Here is a 19,536-nt window from a genome sequence, read left to right as displayed (position 1 = left end):
TACCGATAAAGAGCTTTCTTTAAGAGTGTCTGTAGGCATCAAGTTTCTCCTCATGATAAAGAAGTTTTCTACAGCTCTCATGGTGCAAGTTAAAAGATGTTGCCATCACCTTTAGCTGTCTTTTAAGAGCAAATAAATATTGCTTTATTACTAAACTTCAGCTTGAGTTAATTTTGCTTTTGTTTAGAAAACTACACATTTTACAAATAGCTCAGAACCGCATATAAAATGATACACAGTTTTATCAATGAGAACAATTGTAGTCTCATCACCGTGTAAGTTTATTTTGGTTTTAGGAATGGGTAAAGGATTTGGATTGCTTTGTCTGAGAGCCTTTTCTTTTGGTGCGTGGTAGTTCTATCTTGCTGGGTATTGGAATGAGTGTCTGAGATTGGGGTTACACAACCTTCTAACATCTTGAGTGTCTCTTTTGTCTGGGCTTCCTTCATGCAGCATTCTTGTGCAAAAGTTTCAAGGCTTTAGTCTGGAGCACTGGGTCAAAGAATATGTTTCTTTGAAGCGTATGCAAGCAGGTTTTTTTTCTCCCATCACATAGTATTTAATTTTCTATCAGAGAATACTGTTTTGAAGAGCTTGCTATGATGGCTGCTCAGAACAAATTAAAGCAGTATCATTGTGCCATGTTTAGTTTGTCTGGCTTCCAAAGGGTTATTCAACCTGCAAATACTTGTTTGGTTTTGTAAGTCTAAATATGCAAGCAATGTTTCTAATCAGCTAGAAAGAATAAAAAAAACAGTGTAGCAATCAACAGGAGTAAGAAGTAACTTTATTTTTGGAGCTGTTTATTCAATAGTTGTGCTTTTTAAAGACTGGAAAGTAAGTATTCTCATGTTCTCATAAAACAATACATTATCTGAACCTTTCCTGGGACACCTAAGTTAGTATCCCCTGTTCTGAAATACATTTATAGATTATATGAATTCTCCGTGTCCTGTCTGGAATAGTGAATAAAAAATTTGTTGTAGAGTGCTTGCTTTTCTGTTCAGCCAAATGTGTCTTTCTGCATTTTTGTAGTGTATGTAAGTTACAGACTTAAGACACAAATCCTAGCATAACTAACCAAGTTCTACATCCAGACTGGAAAGCTGTTTCTAGTCAAGAAGTTCTACCTGAATAATTTTATCAAGTCAGAAAAGAAAAATTTTCCTTGTCTGGAAAGCTCAGTAATCCTGTGTAATTATTTGAACATCTTGGCCATGCTGCAAGAGAGCTTGGTGCTTCTTCAGTACTACATCTTTCCAATTAGAAGATCGATGATGAAATGAAACCAGATGCTTTTCTAGTCCTTCGTGTCTTGTTTTTGAGGCATCTATAAACTACTTTCATGGCTGCTTTCTCAAATTGCGAACATCAACCTGTGTTAATTTGGGACATGAACCATGGAGAGAGCATCTGATATGCAGATCGAGTTCTAATACGCAGTTTAGTTCTTGGGTTGTGAAGCATCCACTCCAGGAAAATTGCTCAAACTCTTATGTATCTTTTTGGTGTATTCTGTTCTGTTTATTCCATAAAGCCCATTGGCTTATGTTTAGTGCAGAAGAAAATCTTTATTTCATGGGAAAATAAATTTTATCTATTACCTGTTAGCGTGAAAACTGAGTTAACAAATGAAAAGAAGCTGAGCTATAAGCTACAAGGAATTTTTACAAAATGGTGGTTAAGACCTACCAACTACAGTATTTTTTGTAAGGATGTTATAATTCTGTGGCAAATGTTTTAAAAAATTGAGGCTGTGGTGTGTATTTCTGATTACAAACATCTGAATAATTGGATAGTTTTCCCTTACAGATTCATTTTGTAAGTGTGCACATATATTCATTAACATAAATAACAGTGTTTTTCTGTATAGGCCAGCATTATCATCATGGATCACATCTTTTAAAGTTTTCACTGAGTAGCATCTTAACCAGGCAGAAGCTTTTTTTTAAGATTAAAATTGTAGTTTGTATTTTTTGGTGATGGGTTCTTCTCTGTTGCATTAGTGTAAGACCGTGATTTCTGTCCTATAAATAACCTTAAAGGCCAAGCATATAAAGGCCAAAGTACAAATTGCAGGGACAAACTTCTAGATATAACAAGCTAAAAACAGTTTGTGAAGTAACATAATATATTCTAGTTATGATTCAGGTTTTTAGAGAGAGATGGTAGAAAACTTCATTTTAACAGTATAGAAAAAATTAAAAGAAATTGGTTTTGTTCAGTATTAAGCTGTGTATTTTATTGATGATGTTGAAACAGTTGAAGCCTCATCAACTCTTTGCATCCCCACCAGGGAATAATGACTGTGTTACTTTCAGAAAAGAACCTTCTAAAACACTTTTAAGGCTTAAAAGTTGTATGCACTAATTAAGAAAATACAGTTAACATTTAAGCTGTTAATAGCCGCAACATCCCTGATGCATAGACTTTCAGTATGCTAACACTGCATAACAGTTCTCTATTGTTCATCTCTTTAGCAAGGGTAACTGTGTCAGTTCTTTTCTTGCATCACTACCTGCTGTGTATGGAAATTATGTACACTATTTAGCACTTGCTTTCCACTTTTAAAGTCCATGCATATTACATAGAAGCATTACATCTTGCATTAGGGTAAGGAACAGCTTTTAACAGGTCTGGCTTCTTTGTAATTTGTTAAATGAAACTTTTCTTCTAAAAACCATGTACCAACAGGGATTTTGCTCTAAATTTGCATTTCTTGATTGGGGATTTGCTTCTGGTTTTCTTCCCTGTGTCTCACACCACATGTTACTATGTGGCAAAGATCTTTCTTTATAAGAAATCACTTTCTTTACAAAAGACATGTAAAGAATAGATACATGCATCACAGTGAAGGCAGCCATTGATTTACATGAACTCAGGATTTCTCTATGTTGTTCTTAGTAGCAGACCATACACTAGTGTGTCAGTATGGTGAAATTAGTCTTTAAAACACTACTTTTTGCCTTTTTTTTGACCCCACCTTTGATTGTCTCTTTAAAAAAAAACAAAACTATATAATTTGTTAAATTTTAACCCTTAAATGGTGTTCCACAGCTACTATGAAATAGGGAGTTAATAGGTAGTTGGGAGGTGAAAGGAAGACAACACCCGAATGCACAATAATGAAATAAAAATAAAAAAAAAAAAAAAGGAAAAGAAATAGTATCCCTTACTCTAGCTGCTGGCCCTGGGATATTGTTAGCTTGTTAAAAGTGAATTCACAATGGATGTTTCATGTAGTGTAGTGATAATCTCTCTTATGAATTAATCCTAGGAAATCTTACTAGAGTTATCAAGTCTTTAGACTTTGCTGACATCCAGATTTGAACTCAACAACTCAGATTTGGCTGTCCACCGATTAAAGTGTGAATTGGCCAGGGTGTTCCTGCTTCACAGCAGCAATTGCACTACTTATGTGTAAGTAGTGTCTCAGTTCACTGCTAGGCTCTGAACATCCTGCTTCTTCCATTGGGTCTTTTGCAGCCTGAACTGGTGAAAGACCTTTCTACAAAACTCAGCCCAGCCACACATTTAACACAGGTTGGACTCCTTCTCCTCCAAAGGCTGAAAATGATGAATAAGTGGTGCTTGTACTTGGGAAGTCTGCATGGCCCTCATTTGGAAAATTTCCTAATGGTTAATTTAAATGAAGCTTTGTAAGGTTTGCAAATGAGCGTAAGGATGGTCAGAACTGTTACTTTTCATCTTCCTGGCAGAATTCCTGAAAAAACAGTAACTTTGTAAAATTCATTTAACTCATATGCTTATGATTTATTTTGTAAATACAGGTAAGCTTAATGAATGTTAAAAGTAAGGGCTTAAAGTGACATCAGAAACACACAAAACCCCAGAAATTCTTTCCAGTGTGTAAAGAAAGTAGCTAGTGTGAAAGAGTAGCCTTGATTTTGGCTCTCACTTAAGATATGGAAGATACCACCCTGAGCTGCTGGTTGGGGTTTTTTTGCATGTCCATGATCAAAGCTACATTTTATAAACTGCAAGTTCAAGAGTTATCTTTAGCAAATAAATCACCAAGATATTCTTGAAGTATTATGTTTAGCTTTACAAGTCAATCTGCTTATTGTGACTTACGCTGGGAATTTTAGCATAGTCAGAACTGCAGATCGAATCCATTTTGTTTAAATATACAGTCACTGAACTACAAGTGAACTACAGTATGCTATTTATTTAACAGTATATACAAAGTTGAACTAATCAGAGGATGCAGTACAAAACTTCCTACTCTAGCTGAGCCCTACCTGCTATTACTTTCATCTTTAAAACTTTCTGCCTGGGTATTTATTTTTTTTCTTTTCTAATTAAGAAATGGTTCCTTATGGTGGTGAAGTAGTAGAGTATTGCCATAACTGTAAACTGTTCTGAGAGGAATCAGGTCATTTCACTTGTTCAGTTATCATTCTTTTTCTAAATACAGGTAAACTAAGACTGTCTTCTGTTTTATTTAAAAGTTTATGGTCTAAAAACTTTACTGTAGTCTTAGCTAATTGTTTTGGGGGTTTTTGCACTTTTTTTTACCTGAGGATTGTGAAGTTCTTGCAGAAGGCTTGGAAGTTGTATGCTGTAGAAAATTGTACTTTTAAGTGCCTCGCAGGTAACTAAAAAAACCCAGCCACTTGTGTGTGTCGAAGCAAAAGACATGACAACATGGAAGTTCTCAAGGTTTTCTGAGAACAGTGAATGCTTAGCCATCATGGCTGTTACAAGTAATATCTCCTCAGCAGTGAAATACAAACTGGTGAATAAAGTTTGCTGAAGCTAGCAACATTTGCAAATGTTGTGCTGTTTTGGATGCTGAGTCTTCCTTTGCATAATGCTAGTCAGGATAAAAAGTATTATGATGGACTTATGTTGATTCCATTTCTGCTTCAGTTAGACCAACTTTATATATTTTTATTCATGACCAGTTTTCCTTTAGCGTTTTCCACAAAACTGCCTATGAAGAAAGATTTTTTTCTTTTTTTAATAGACGCATTCATGCAACCATTATTATTACTGAAACCTGTTTCCTATTTACAGTGCTTGCTTCCTCTTTAAAGTATGGTTCTTTCACTCCTTTTCTCAACTTCATTGATTGTTGCAGGATGGTTAGATATGAGGAACGTATTATGGGTAACAACATGTTGTTCACAGATTACTGTGATAATGCAGAGTTATTATAAGCCTAAAAGAAAATGGTATTTTGTGTGACAGACTTTCCTAAGGGCAGATATGCTGTTTTTCCCCTCGTTATGTCTGTAGCTGTTAGATAAATGTTGCCTGACCATGTTTAGTTCATTCTGCTCCATTTTTCTACTCACAATTTGCATAGTAGATTCTGTTCTCTTACATTTGTTTCAGAAATACTGTATTGAAGTGTAGAAATGTAAATGTTCTCATCCTGATTTACAGCTTAAGCAGCTGAGCACACTAAGTAGAAAAACAACTTTCACAGCAGTTATTTTGTGGGTATTATGTAAGATGTTCTGTGCTTTGATATAACAGTTCCTAAAGAAAGTGTATTGCAACATGAATTTATACCAAAACTTTATGCACTTGGTATGGTAAAACATGCTGGGGGTGGGGAAGAGAGCAAGCTGTTATAAACTCCTATAAAGTACAGAAAAGTTCTGCTTTCCCTCCTTTCTAACAAGTGTAAACTATTGAGGTTAAGTAGGTGGGGCAACCGGAAGTAATTACTAAGGCCAGTGGCATTTTTGCGGTTTAATAAAGGCAGAGGCTAATTATTCAGTTTTTATTTAAGTGAAATGATGCCAAAAAGGAGGTTCCTGCAGAGCAGCTGCACTCCTTCAGTGTTACCCTAATTTACCACAGACACAACTGTCACAAACAGAACTTTTAAACTTGATATATAGCCACGAAAGTAAGGAGTCCTTTGTCTGGAGTGCATGCAGAAGAACTCCTTTATACAAATCAACCGGCAGATGACGGACAATGATGAAAATTTGATTCTTTGAAGTCATAATGGTCATTGAAATGTGTGAAATTCTGGTATTGAAAAGAGAGCGGCTAGCAAGACTCTAAATCCTGGGTGGTTGCTGGAAGCTTGCTGGGAGGTTTTTCTGTGTTTTGACATCAACTTCCCATTGCTTGTTCCCTGTTTCCTTTATTAAAAAAAAAGGGGGGGGGGTGCTTAACAGTAGATAGCTGATAGTGGTTATATACAGTTTTAGTCTATGCATGGAAAGAAGTAGTCATAGGAGAAACGTGACTCCTTTATGCACACCTGACCAGTCTATTCAGAAACGCTAGTTTTCAGAGATGCTTTCATTATTTTGTCCTTTCCCTTGAATTACAGAGTTCCATTTCTTGTCCCATTTGGAATTTGGGCTGTTAGTGGAGTACTTAAAAGAAGGAAATTCTTGGTTTCTTTAAAAGTCATGCTTTCATTGACACTGCCTCTGTGAACCAGTTTTTTCCCTGCTGGATAGCACATGCATCGTACTCTCCAGAACAGTTTTACAAGGCTTTCCAGTATAACAGGTGTTCTTAAAGTTATAATAAAGACAAAACCTCCTCTTCTTTTGTAAGCAATTTAATGTGATTTCTGCTATTTAAAAAAGAAGTGGTTTGACCCTCTCAGCTTATTCTAAGAAGAGCCAAAGTGCTTCAAAATGGGTATTTTAATTAAAAATAAAAATAAGAACAATAGGCTGCTATTAAATCTTCCCCTCTGTATATTAAGAAAAATGGAATGTTAAAATGCACCTTTTAGATGATAGGTTGTGTTAAAAATCTGAAGCAGGTTGTTAATTTTTAGTAAAGCAAACCTATACAGTTCAAATCTCAAGCCTTTTATAATGTCACCTTATTATTTAGACTTGTGAATGTTGAACACCTCACTAATACTTTAATATGCTAATATTGTAAAATTCAGTATAGAACACTTAAAAGAGATAGTAATGTGAAACTAGCTGTCAGAAACATCTTTGTTTTGGAAAGTTGGTTCACAGGTAGTTTCAATGAGAACTTGAACTCAGAACAAAGAACTGAAGACCCAGTAAAGAGTTCAACCCAGTGCAGCATAGTTCTTTTCAAGTATTATGTTGTTTTAATGGCATCTTAGAGCGGGAGCTTTAGCCCATTGAAATGTCGCTTAAAGGACAGGTTCTTCTGTCACTAGCTGGAGCTGTGTGGATGAAATGATCACAATAGAGTGTTGTAATGCATTTTAAAAGTGTGAGAAATCAGTTTGTCTAGACTAAGAGTGCGCCTACAGGGAATAGGAATTTTAGAGCTTCTGTGCTCTTTAGGTGTCAAGTATGTGATAGATGCCAAGCCTTTTTATTCCATATCTTTGGCAACAGCTCAGCTATGCTACAGTATCTTACATGTCTACAGCAGGCAAAACCAGTGATTTTATGTCAGGACAACTTGGGCTTCAGAAACCAGAAACTCATTGTCCTAATGACTGTCTGTTCAATTGCCAGCCTCAAAATGGGGAAGATATCAATACATGATTGCTAGATTCCCAGAAGGCATGGAAACTTTAGATATAATGAATCAAAGTATGAAGAGCTAGCAATACCATGTAGATATTTTAGGTTTGAAAAGTAGGCAGGTTTTAATTTTCACATTGAAAAGATTTTTATGAGATGAATCCTATATTATTAGTGAAGTAACTTTGATTTGGAGCCAGCTGAGTGCCCGAAAAAACATGGATTGAAGGGGCTTACAGTTTGTCTGCAGTTTTGGTTTTCTTTTCATCCGGATGAACAAGTCTGAGCATTTCTTTGCTACAGTTACTTCATAAGTACAGTATTAGCTGGGTTTTAGATTGTGTTCTGTATGAACTGGTGTGTAGTATTTTTATGATTCTCTGATGTGGAGACTTCAAAAGAGGAAAATTGTATGTCCATAATGATATTTAACATAGTATCTTTTTTTACAAATTCCAGGTGATTCTGGAGCAATTAAATACCCTCTCAATCTGAGGCATAAAATTCATAATGGACATATGAGTTACTGAGAATAATACTACTAAAAAAAAAATAATAGTTTTGAGCTATTTCGAAGCTTGCATATTTGGAGGTATTTGATGATAACAAGCCCAGAATTTTTGCATGTAGCAGATTATTTCAGAGGGGAAGAATAGTCTTTTGTGAATGTGCTTGCATTTTCTAAATAAGCATGTTTGTTAGATACAGAAATAAAGGCTAATATAGTAGCCTGTTCCTATTAACAGGCAAACTGAAACACTGAAGCCCCACCAAACTACTGCAGGTAAAACTCTTTTCATTAAACAAAGAACTTTGACAATTCAAGCAAGAAAACTTAAAGCTATTGCCTTCTAACACTGTGATTTGAGCTTCAGTTCAGAAATGCCAGTCTGGCAGGTGGTATTTTACATACATGTTGCAACATTCCAGTGACTAGTAGTGGTTCTTTTTCGTATCACTGCTAGACTCATATTAGAAATAAACATTACTTGGTCCTGATGAAAGCATTTATAATGGAACTGTTGAGATATTTTGACAGTTTCTTTTGGTCATCTGGGTAGAAGTGTCAGAAGTTGGAAAATTAGCTTGCATGCTTGTTTGTTTCCCCTGCTGTTCTAATTGAAAATACAAGTCAAATGCTTTAAACGTGCTCCCTTGTGTAGTTTTGATGGACTGACCTCCTAAAACTTATTTTTTGAAGTAAAATGAAATATAAGACTTGCCTCGTTTCAAAAGATGATCTGGTGACAGCACCAAGAGCTTTTAAGTTTGCCACAAAACAAAATCCCATAAAGTTAGTAGCTACAGACGTGTAAAGCCACAGTGTTTTATTTAAACTTGTTTGCCTTTTAATTCAAGCCATGGCAGTACTGGTGAGATGAGTTCAATATGCCCAGAAGTTTTCTGCACTTTTTTTGACTTTTACCAGTTTACTATTTGTTCCTGGAGAGTGGAGTGAAGGGGAGGGGAGGCAAGGAGGGAGACCAAGGAGCTCCCACTGGCCTTTTAAGTGTGAAAGGAACAGGAGTAGTTTAGCATCCTTAGAGATGGATTTGATGTTTGATTTCACTCTTTCCTAGGGTGAACTGACAGGTTAATTTTATGTAATTACTGTTTAGTTTTTAGCGAGAAAGTTCACTTTGATTATATCAGATGCTGCTGAGGGTAATTTTTCTCAGCAGTTCTTGTGAGTTTTTTTCCCATCTTATTCTTTGTTAAAGTGAGTTAATATTTTTTTGTCTGGTTTTGTGATGTTTCAGTTTTTATCTTTGTTAGGTTTATTTGTTGAGGACTCACAAGCGGAACCTTCGTAGAACATCCTACTACTGACTGTATGCAATGTTACAATGCCTGTGGTTTTTGTTTTGTTTTGGGTTTTTTTTTTTCTTTGAAGTTTGAGATCTCCTGAATCCTTTTGTCCTTCACAGAAATACTGAAGAATATTACCAGTACCAGATGTTCCTCTCTTGAACATCAGAAGAATTGACTCTTAAAAGCTGATCTGCATAGCTTGAAACACAACGAGGGGGTTAATTTTATGTAATAACAGAGAAACAAGAGAGCTAATTTCTAGCGCCTGCTCTCCACTCTTATTGGGATATTTTGTGAAAGATAACCTATTACCTCTTCCTTCATGCTAAGCATAGTTTCTTATGTCAACGTGGAGTTGGTGCCTCTTAATTATCTACAGACTTAAGCCCAAGTGAAAGCCCTTACACTGCAGCACAGAGTTGGCTAAGAGTTTGGTGAATAGATCTGTGCATATGAAGTTTAGATTGCTAATGGTAAAGTAAAAAATTGGAGATTTGTTGATATTTTATGCTCTTAATGTTTTCTTTAAAGGAGAAAGAAGAGTTTATATATTGCCACATTTTCTTTAGCTGGTGCAGTTTGGAGCAGTCTTGACTTTACAGCTGGAGTCAGAGGGTCGGAGGGAATGTCCTGTCTGTCCTCTGGCACTAGCAAGTTGTGTAGCCTGGAGATGAGCAGGTTCCAGTAAACAATCTAAGCAAAACCTACTTCAGCCAGGGAAAGCAGGATGACAGGATCCCCGACGTGTATTAGTTTCACTTTTATGTAACTGAACTTGTAACATTATTTTTTGGCCTTTTTTTTTCGTTTCTTTTTTTTCTTTTTTTTTTTTTTTTTTTGGTAGCTGAATGAAAATGAAGCATGAAATTATGTAAAAATACATAGGCAATATTATTTTACAAGCCTTTTATGTGAACCCTTTTTTAACAAGTTCCACTATGTTTTTCACAGGATATCACTGCTTTAACTGGTGTTCCAGATGAGCACATCAAAACCAGGAAAGTTCACATTTTTGTTCCGGCACGTAATGCAATGCAGTCAGGTGTTAACAATACGAAGAAATGGAAGATGGAATTTGATAACAGGGAGCGCTGGGAGAACCCTTTAATGGGCTGGGCATCTACGTGAGTAGTTACTGAATTTGGAAATACTTTTCTTGTTTATTTGGCTCTTAACTAGTCATGCAAATTTTAAGTTTGAAATATCCTTTCTACCATAAACCTACTGTGTTTTAACAGTACTTGTGGTAAGTCATTGGGTTGGTTAGTCATACGATTAATGATCTGTTTCATTTGAAAGTAGATTTTAGCTCACAACATCATCTGGAAGAGTTTGAAAAAAATGTTAATAACCACAGATTTCAAGGATTACATTTGTGGTGATGATACTGTACGGCAGCAAGAGGGAAAGGAGGTTATTAATTACCGTAAGCAGTAAATGCTACTCAGCTTAAAGTTGGCATCTTTTAAATTTGGTTAAGCATAATATAACAATACTTAGCTTTTAGACCTTCTTTAAAAAAAAAAAAAAATAAAAAAAATTATAAGATAAATGTATCCAGAAATACTAATTCAGAATAGCTCTGAAATCATGTAATCATGTCTTCCTGTTATCTTGGTTTCCCATAAAAGTTGAGGAGGCTCACCACCTGTAACATCTCATTTGTATTGGTATTGCAAAGCACTAGGGAAACCAAGCTCAACTATCATTAGATGAGAAAAAGTACTGAATATGAATTAAAATACAAATTTTACTAAAATAATCTGTTAAAATAGCTATTTTAAAATCTTAAGCCTGTGTGTAACAATGACCTCATCTTAAGCTCATCCTGCAGTTTTTCACCATTTTGTCTTAAGCGTATTTAAATTCTTCCAAGGATGAGATTTCAATGACTTAGTTACATGTATGCCTTGGATGACTCAACTACTGCAAGCAACTGCTCTGTTTAGCAAGTAATGACCAGGTTGTTTCACAGGGCCTAGATTAATTGATAGACTGTTGACCAGCAATACACCTTTGCCTCCTGTCTTGTGTGCTCCCCAAGTGTCTACTCACTGACGTATGCAAAGATTATCACAGTGTAGCAGGTGCCAGTAACGCCTGCTTTAGTCCAGGTTGAATTTAACATTTCTTCTAATCCTGCTTTGCTTTTTAACTCACTTTAACCTCCCCAGACAAATTACTTTCTGGGTGGGATTTTGCATGATCTCAGTCAAAACAATGGCTTTTAACCTTTCTAACAGTTAAAACATTTTTATCTATATATCTTCTAATATTTTTTTTTTTTCTTTTTTTTTTTTCTTTTTTTTTAATTTTTTTTTCTTTTTTTTTTTTTTTATTTTTTTTTTTTTTTTTTTTTTTTTTTTTTTTTTTTTTTTTTATAATTTTTTATTTTTTTTTTTTTTTTTTTATTTTTTTTTATTAATTTTTTTTTTTTTTTTTTTTTTTTTTTTTTTTTTTTTTTTTTTTTTTTTTTTTTTAATTTTTTTTTTTTTTTTTTTTTTTTTTTTTTTTTTTTTTTTTTTTTTTTATTTTTTTTTTTTACTTTTTTTTTTTTTTTTTTTTTTATTTTTTTTTTTTTATTATTTTTTTTTTATTTTTTTTTTAAAACCATTTGTGCTAAATAAAACCATCCAGGAAAATAAACCATGGTATTAAGGGTCTTACCTGTATGTTAAATATGTCCTGGAGTGAGTTTACTGTGGGACTAAGGGATTAGAGTTCTTGTCCTCTGAACTCAATATACTTATTTACCTGTAGGTCTTTGCTGTATTTCGGTAATTTTAGAGTCTTGTTGGCATTGTTGTTGTTGTTGTTGTTGAATTTGCTGTTTCTTGTATGTATTTTTTTCCCAGTGAAAATTATTCAGTTGAAGATCTAAATAAAATGGACCTGTGGTTTGTTTGGTTTTGGTTTGGCTTGTTGGGGGCTTTTTTGTAATGTGGAAGTTTCATTACAGGAATGCCTATGGATAGTTCTTGAGCACTTCTTTTACTATAAAGCTGTGAACAAAGAAACAGGGGAAGTGCATGGTTTTCATTGTGCAAGATCTCATAAGAAAACAAAATGGGGGATCTGAGTTTGTAGTGACTGAGAAAGCTTAGGGCATGCATAAGAAATCCTGCAGCACTGCTATTACTGACACTATTGGGTCATCATGCTGGCCATCCTGAGCTCCAGTCTGCTCACAAGTTATCACAAGTTTAAACACATGGATAGCTCATTTATGGGAAGAAATATAAAAAAACCAGCCTGCATTTAGATTGGATGAGGGATGATCCCACGTGAAAACAGAACAAATAATTTCTGCACAGTCCTCATGCCCAAACCGCCTCTGTTCTGGACAGTTTTTGCCAAACTTGCAGTACTGCACAGGCATTCATCTCTCAGTACACTTCAGACTTAAACTTCTTTGTTCTTTGTAACAGGTTGAAACTTGAGCAGGGGAAGTTTAGATTGGATGTAAGGAAGCAGTTCTTTACTGTGAGGGTGGTGAGGCACTGGAATGGGTTGCACAGGGAGGCTGTGAATGCTCCATCCCTGGCGGTGTTCAAGGACAGGTTGGACGAAGCCTTGGGTGAGATGGTTTAGTGTGAGGTGTCCCTGCCCATGGCAGGGGGGTTGGAACTGGATGATCTTGAGGTCCTTTCCAACCCTAACTGTTCCATGATTCTATGATTGTCTTAGTAGTGTTGAGAAGATTTTTCCAGCCGCAGTCATGGAAGAGAAGAATGATAAGCAAAAGTTGTCACAGTATTGCAATATATTTGCTTCACTTGGTTCTCCTTTGCTTGCATCATGGAGTAATTCTTCGTTTCTGATTCTCCTCACTGCCTTTATAAGATCTGTAAATGTCTGTAAGAGAGACATCTTAGTAGCTTGTGAAAGTGTAATTTCTGCCTTTATCCTTTTTTGTTTTTTCTTTTTTATTGGGGAATATATTGGATATATAGTGAACTCCATTTTTCCATGTGTACATCAGATAAAATTACATTGTTGTCTTTGCTGGAAGCTAGATTCCCCCTCCCCCTTCCCCAGTCACAGGCTTTGTCCTTTATTGTAGAGAGTTCAGTGTATCTTTGGTTGCTTTTTCTTTTCATTTACCCTTCTATCTTCAAAGAGAAAACAGTTGAGAGGCAGCTCCTTCAACAGTTTGTTGCAATTTGGTCTTCTTGTCCCGGTTGTCCCCCAGACTCCTATGCAGTGTTGTCTCAAGGAAGCATTATCTAGTCATTGTGCTGCTACAACCAGTATATTTATTTCTCTGAAATTTTGTAGATTCATTTTTAGAAACCCCTTTTTTTCATTGTTTGTCACTGTTCTTAAAGTGAGCCTTTATAGCAACAAGGATGGCTGTTTGTTTTTTTAACTGAGATTTTCTCCCTTTTTTTTTTTTTTTCCCCATATAGCTGTTTGATTCCTTTCAGTAATGCAGTTGAGGAATAACTAATCATCTAAAACTGACCACTGTGTATTTAGTTAGCTAGCAGTTTTCATTTCTGAGCTTCATTTTCAGTGGTGGCCTTCGATCTGCTTGCTGTACTGCAAGGATCTGTGGAGGTCGTGTGACCTCAGACAAAGCTGAACTCTTGAAGCTTTTTATGTACTTTTCAGTCTCTGATTAATTCCTGCTCTGATCACTTTGATATTCTGGTCTTTTCTTTTTAAGACTATTCTTCCCCTAGCTGCTCTACAGACTCCAGGTTTCCTTGAAATCTTCAACATTAACTTAAGCCTCCTGGTTATCCAAAAGGAGACAGCTTTAAAATGAAAAGATTATTGCAGAGCAGTTACTATAACCTTAGCACATGGTTAGACATGTTTGTCTAATAAAAAACTTAAATACTAATTTCTGCAAGGAACTGGGCAAAGAGTAACAGACTGAAAGACTGAAACAATACTCTGCAGAGTGTGTTAATCCTGGAAATAAGTAAAAATTCTGAATGGCTTGTGAGGTGGTGTGTTACAAAAAGTGGTGTAATAGAGTGTGTGACTAGCCTTTAGGATACAGATATAATTATTTTGTATTTCAGATGTGCTTAAAATTTGTCATCTTCATTTCTTACAGAGCTGATCCTTTATCCAACATGGTTCTTACTTTCTCTACTAAAGCAGATGCCATTGCTTTTGCTGAAAAAAATGGTACGTATTGGGTATGGTGGTTTCATCTTTCTGTAGACAATCTTGATCTAACAACAGTGAAAGTTGAGAATAAAGCACCTTCCCTTTATTTCACAATATTGGCAGACCATTAATGCTCCACTTGAGGAGGAGGAAAACTAAACTGTGAGGGGGATATTTCCTATGGTGCTAAAGGCATTGAGCCTAGGCTTTCTGCTTTCTGGAAAAATGTTCCAATTTCTTGGTATTACTGTTGTGATGCTTTTGTCAGTATCTGTGGTTTGAATGAGAACTGAGCCTGCTCGGGCCTTGGAGAAAAATTAATATCAATACTTTAGGAGTATCCTATGCTCGGGGTCCCGGCTACATGGCAGTGGGATTTCTGTCTGGAGGCTTAATATGAACATCTGGATTCTGGTTAAAGAAAGACTGTCAGAAGCCTTGTGAATAATAATGAGCAGTAATCAGAAAAAAATAAAACTAGGTGACTACCAAGTAAGCATGTTGGACTTCAGTTTTGGCTGTGTTGCTTGTATCAGAATCATAGAATATCTCAGGGTGGAAGGAACCCATAAGGACCATCAGGTCCAACTCTCACTGCTCTTTGCTGGTCTACCTAAAACTAAGTCATATTACTAGGAGCGTCATCCAGACACTTCTTGAACTCTGATGGTGTTGGTGCTGTGACCGCTTCCCTGGGGAGCCTGTTCCAGGGACTGACCGCCCTCTCAGTGAAGAACCTTTTTCTAATGTCCAGTCTGAACTGAAGGAGAAGATCAGCACCTCCCCCTCCAGTGCCCCCTTGCAGAAGTTATAGATTGAGGAAATTATATGTAACTTTCCCCACGTACATTGATAAAGTCTAAACACTTAACACTTGTACATATTTGAGAAAAAGGTGGTAGAAAAGCCAGTATAATTACTTAATATCTTTAATGCTAATGATGTATTGGAAGAACTCTTACCGGTAAATATATTTGATTATTTAGAATTGTATTTTCCACGAAATTATAGTACCACAAGCAGTATCCATAATTTCAGCCTTCTGAATATTCATCAGTCCTTTTATGTGATGGTATGAATTTTTCTCTGCATTTTAGGGGTTTTGTTTGGGGTTTTTTTAATCAATTATATTTTCCTTAGAGGCCTAGGACTGATGTTTAGTGCTTGTGGATGTGAGAAAGATTAATTTCACTGGGTTAAAGCCAGAAATAATGCAGATGGAATGTAAGCTTCTTCAGAAGTCTTCCCTGTGGTCTGCAGCTTTCAACTGCTAGATAGTAGATTCCTGGTCAGATCAAATTGTATAAAATTCTTAGATGGCTTATGTTGTACATCCAAAAAACAAGGGAAGTCTGTTAACTTATACAAATAAGAAGCTAAACCTTTTAATGTACAATATATTTACACTTTTAATTGGTAAAGGCTAGAATTGAATTCCTCTATTCCTCTTTGAGTGGATCTTTTTTTAATTTTATAGTCTTAATTTTATTGAAAAATAAATCGTATTCAGTTTTAGAAATTAACAGGATCTTCATATACGCATTGATATTAATGCGTATATGGTATTTGATTGATATCAAAATTGCACCAATTATGTGCCATTTTACTAGTGTTTTGTAATCTTTTATGAACAGATATGAAATTTGGAAGAATCTGTTGTTGCTTTACTTTTCTTTGGAGATTCAGCCTGAAAGGGGAAAAAGACTGAATCCTGGCCTATATAACACTATATTAATGAGCTAGTTATGTCATGTCTGTGTACATGTTATGTTTTGTCCTTTGAAATGAAGATTCAAGTAAAATAACCTGATTTGTTCAGTGTAGAAAGTCTAGGCCTTCACTGAGTTAGTAATGAATCTCCGTTGAGCAGGAAAACTAGAAAGAAATTCTACCAACTGAACTAAAGGCTTGTTATTCTATTTATTTAAGGTGGCTTGGTTTTATGTGTATGATATGTCCCTAGTATTTTCTGTAGTAAAAGCTGCAGTATCAGATGTAGCTGAAAATACAATTTCTCGATATTTAGCTCTGCTTTTAAGAAGGAATGAGAAACATAGCTACACATTTACAATGGAACTTCTAAACTGAGGTGTTACTGAAACATGTCTAAGTCTAGGAACACACATATTTACCTGTTTGCCCTTCCCATGTGAACCAACTAAGTTTTCCATTACAGAGTTCCTTGAGAACCTAAAATTTAATTTCTGCAAATCCTAGATATTGCAGGGGTTCTGCTATGATTGGGAAACCCAAGATTCTTTCTCGCCTAAGTATTTCAGGAAGCTGAGGCAAGCTGTCTTTCTGCCTGTCCCATGTGTTTTCAAATGTTGGATTAACAGCACTGAATACAGTAAAGGGAGAGATCTCTGTCCAAAATGTGACAGCTGAGGATGGCCTGAAGTCGAGGCAAGGAGGAAACACCTGTAACTGAGTGAAATAAAGAGTTTAGCCTGTCAACCTAAATTCTTTTTTGTGCTGTCTGGTATCACTAAGGCAGTTTTTAAAAACATGCAAGGATAGAGAGGTTTAATACTTGGCCATTCAGTCTGGTGATGTTCTTCCAGAGACGATGAAATCTGCTTTCTATCTACTTGGTTTGTATGGCAGGATTCTGCCAAGAATAACCTCCCTCACCGTTGTCTTATTTGTATCAAAGTGACCTCTGCTATCTGTCATGAACAAGCTAAGGTGCCTCACAGAAGCAGACTGTTCCAGAGTTTGAAACCTATCACATATGGTGACCTCTTGCAATCCAAAGTTAGATGTAACTAACACTGTGTATTTTGGATAGGTATTGCAGCCCAAGTCATTGTGCTGGCAGTCGCAAATCTCTTTTGGAGGCACTCAGCTCCTCTTGATCTAGTGTATAAAAAGATGAAGCAATAACCTGATGCTGTAGATTACATTCCAGCAGCCAAATGCATCAATGTTAGGTGTTATAATACTGAATGTTGCAATACCAAAGTCTGTCCCTGGATCTAGTTCTGGCTGTTTACTCAAGCTTACATTTTTAATCAGGACAGAAGGCGAAAGCCAGTGCTCTCACAGATGGAAAGAATATGTTTGTAAAACCTCTGTTCCAGTATTTTTCATAGACAATAGTTAACTTGTAAATTACTGTTGGTTCAGCCTAATAAACATGAAGGTGATTCTTGTGTGACATGCGAGTACACAAAATTGTGTATCTTGCGAAACATGTTTTGAAGTGTAGCTGTATCTTGAGTATTTTCTGTGAACATTTTAAATGTAAAAATTTAGATATATGTTAAACCTTTTAGGACTTTTTAAGCTTTTGTTTTAAAACTAAGGAAGAAAAGTACCATCTTATCAGTACTAGTTAAAACTGCATACTTTAACCACTTCTAACTTCAACTCAGGTATCTCAACTTTGAGTGAAATGTTGCAGCTAAAGAGACCAAACTTTGGAATACTGAGTGCTGCCCTGGCACCTTTCCAGGCACCTGGAGGCTGCAACCAATTTGCATTTTGATTTACATAAACACTAATGTCTCCACCTCCTCCTTTCTGACATTTTTTAGCATTTCTCTTGCTTAACTATCACGTAATTTACTTGTCTTCTATCACTTCATTCTCTTTCCTTTTACTCCTAATCTTTCATGTTCTTTTAAAAATGTTAAGTATTAAACTCCTTTCTAATGCTGAAGTTTTTTCTTTGCTTTTCCTTTCTTTGGTCCTCCCACCCTTATATTTTCTCTAGCTTTCTAAGGTCTCCATTCTCTCCCAGCCTTATGGTGAGGGTGGTAAGGTGCTGGCACAGGTTGCCCAAGGAAGTGATGAATGCTCCATCCCTGGCAGTTTTCGAGGCCAGGCTGGACAGAGCCTTAGACAACATTGTCTAGTATGAGGCATCTCTACCAATGGCAGGAGGTTGAAACTAAATGGTCTTAAGGTTCTTTCCAACCCAAACCATTCTGTGGTTCTATGTTTTTTCTACGTTTCCTTATCTTTATTTTCATTTATTTTCATTTCCTGTCCAAGCATACACAGAGCCTTGGTGCTTCCATGATGCTATGGACTCGTGGAACCATGAACTGGAAGGACAGTCAGTGTTCCCTCTTGAGATTTTCACTGATGACTGTCAAGTTTTTTTGCAGGAGTAAAGAACATGGAGATATGTAGTATGGTGAACTCTTATCAACTGAGAGAACGGGCATATGTCACACCTATGGCATTTCAGTATTCTCTGCTGCCAGCTAGAAAGGAATAAACTAGTGAATGCCAACGTGGAGAAAAAGATTGAAGTTAAAAGGTTTACATTGTATTTGCTATATATCATATGCTAAAAGTATTTAGAATTCTCTTTGTTTCTTGTCTCCCCCCCACCATTTCCCTTGTAACCTCCAGGCTGGAGCTATGACGTTGAAGAGAAGAAGATTCCAAAACCTAAATCCAAGTCTTATGGTGCAAACTTTTCTTGGAACAAAAGAACAAGGGTGTCTACAAAATAGGTTGGCATTGGCTGTCTGACTGTGAATGAAGTCAGCTGTGCTATATTTATAGTCCATGTATAACACATCTCTTAATCTCCTAATAAATTTGACCTTTAAACTACAGATGCATCTTGTGATGTCTATTTAAAATGTTTTTGATGTCTCCAATTGAACCTGTTACAAACTTCCCTATAAATAGAGGAGATTTGGAGTGTTCATACTTCTAAAAAATTGCTGTATGAGGAATCTAGCAAAAGGAATGTTTAAAATCAGCTGCAACTTTAAAGATCATGGTTGATCTTTGATGATAATTTTATATTCACTGTCTTGTTTAAACTTACCAACCTTGCACATAGAAATTATTTCAATAGAAGCTGGGTTTTTTTCTTTCTATACAAGAGGTGTTTGTCAATTGAAGAACAAAGTATGATATATAAAACTTAACATTTAAGTATAACTTGGACTGTTATGTAGAAGTGTGTATTTTATAACCTCCTCTTTGCCCAGATTAATATTCCAGAAGCATTCATGACTGGAGTAGAGAACACTGGGGTTTGTTTTGGATATAGGTGAGATTTAGTCCAAAATACTTAGATTGCAAGGTTTTCTCTGTGATGTTCTTCAAAAGTGAAACTCAGACAGTTCAGTATTCATAGATTAAGTCAGAAGTGTCGAGTGCCTCACACAGC

General features: G+C 35.8%; 1 protein-coding gene across 1 annotated transcript in view; it reads left to right on the top strand.

Moving 5' to 3' along the window:
- NDUFS4 (NADH:ubiquinone oxidoreductase subunit S4) overlaps positions 1 to 18,970 on the top strand; it is a 48,931-nt gene extending 29,961 nt beyond the window's left edge. Inside the window, exons 3-5 of the mRNA XM_065662865.1 lie at positions 10,224 to 10,396; positions 14,341 to 14,414; positions 18,762 to 18,970. Of these exons, the coding sequence (XP_065518937.1) occupies positions 10,224 to 10,396; positions 14,341 to 14,414; positions 18,762 to 18,865 (351 nt within the window). The 3' untranslated portion in view covers positions 18,866 to 18,970. The remainder of the gene's footprint in view (positions 1 to 10,223; positions 10,397 to 14,340; positions 14,415 to 18,761) is intronic.
- The last annotated feature ends 566 nt before the right edge of the window (positions 18,971 to 19,536 follow it).

Source organism: Lathamus discolor, chromosome Z (assembly GCF_037157495.1).
Source record: "Lathamus discolor isolate bLatDis1 chromosome Z, bLatDis1.hap1, whole genome shotgun sequence".
Classification (NCBI taxonomy): Eukaryota; Metazoa; Chordata; class Aves; order Psittaciformes; family Psittacidae; genus Lathamus; species Lathamus discolor.
This window is presented reverse-complemented; position numbering and strand designations above follow the sequence as displayed.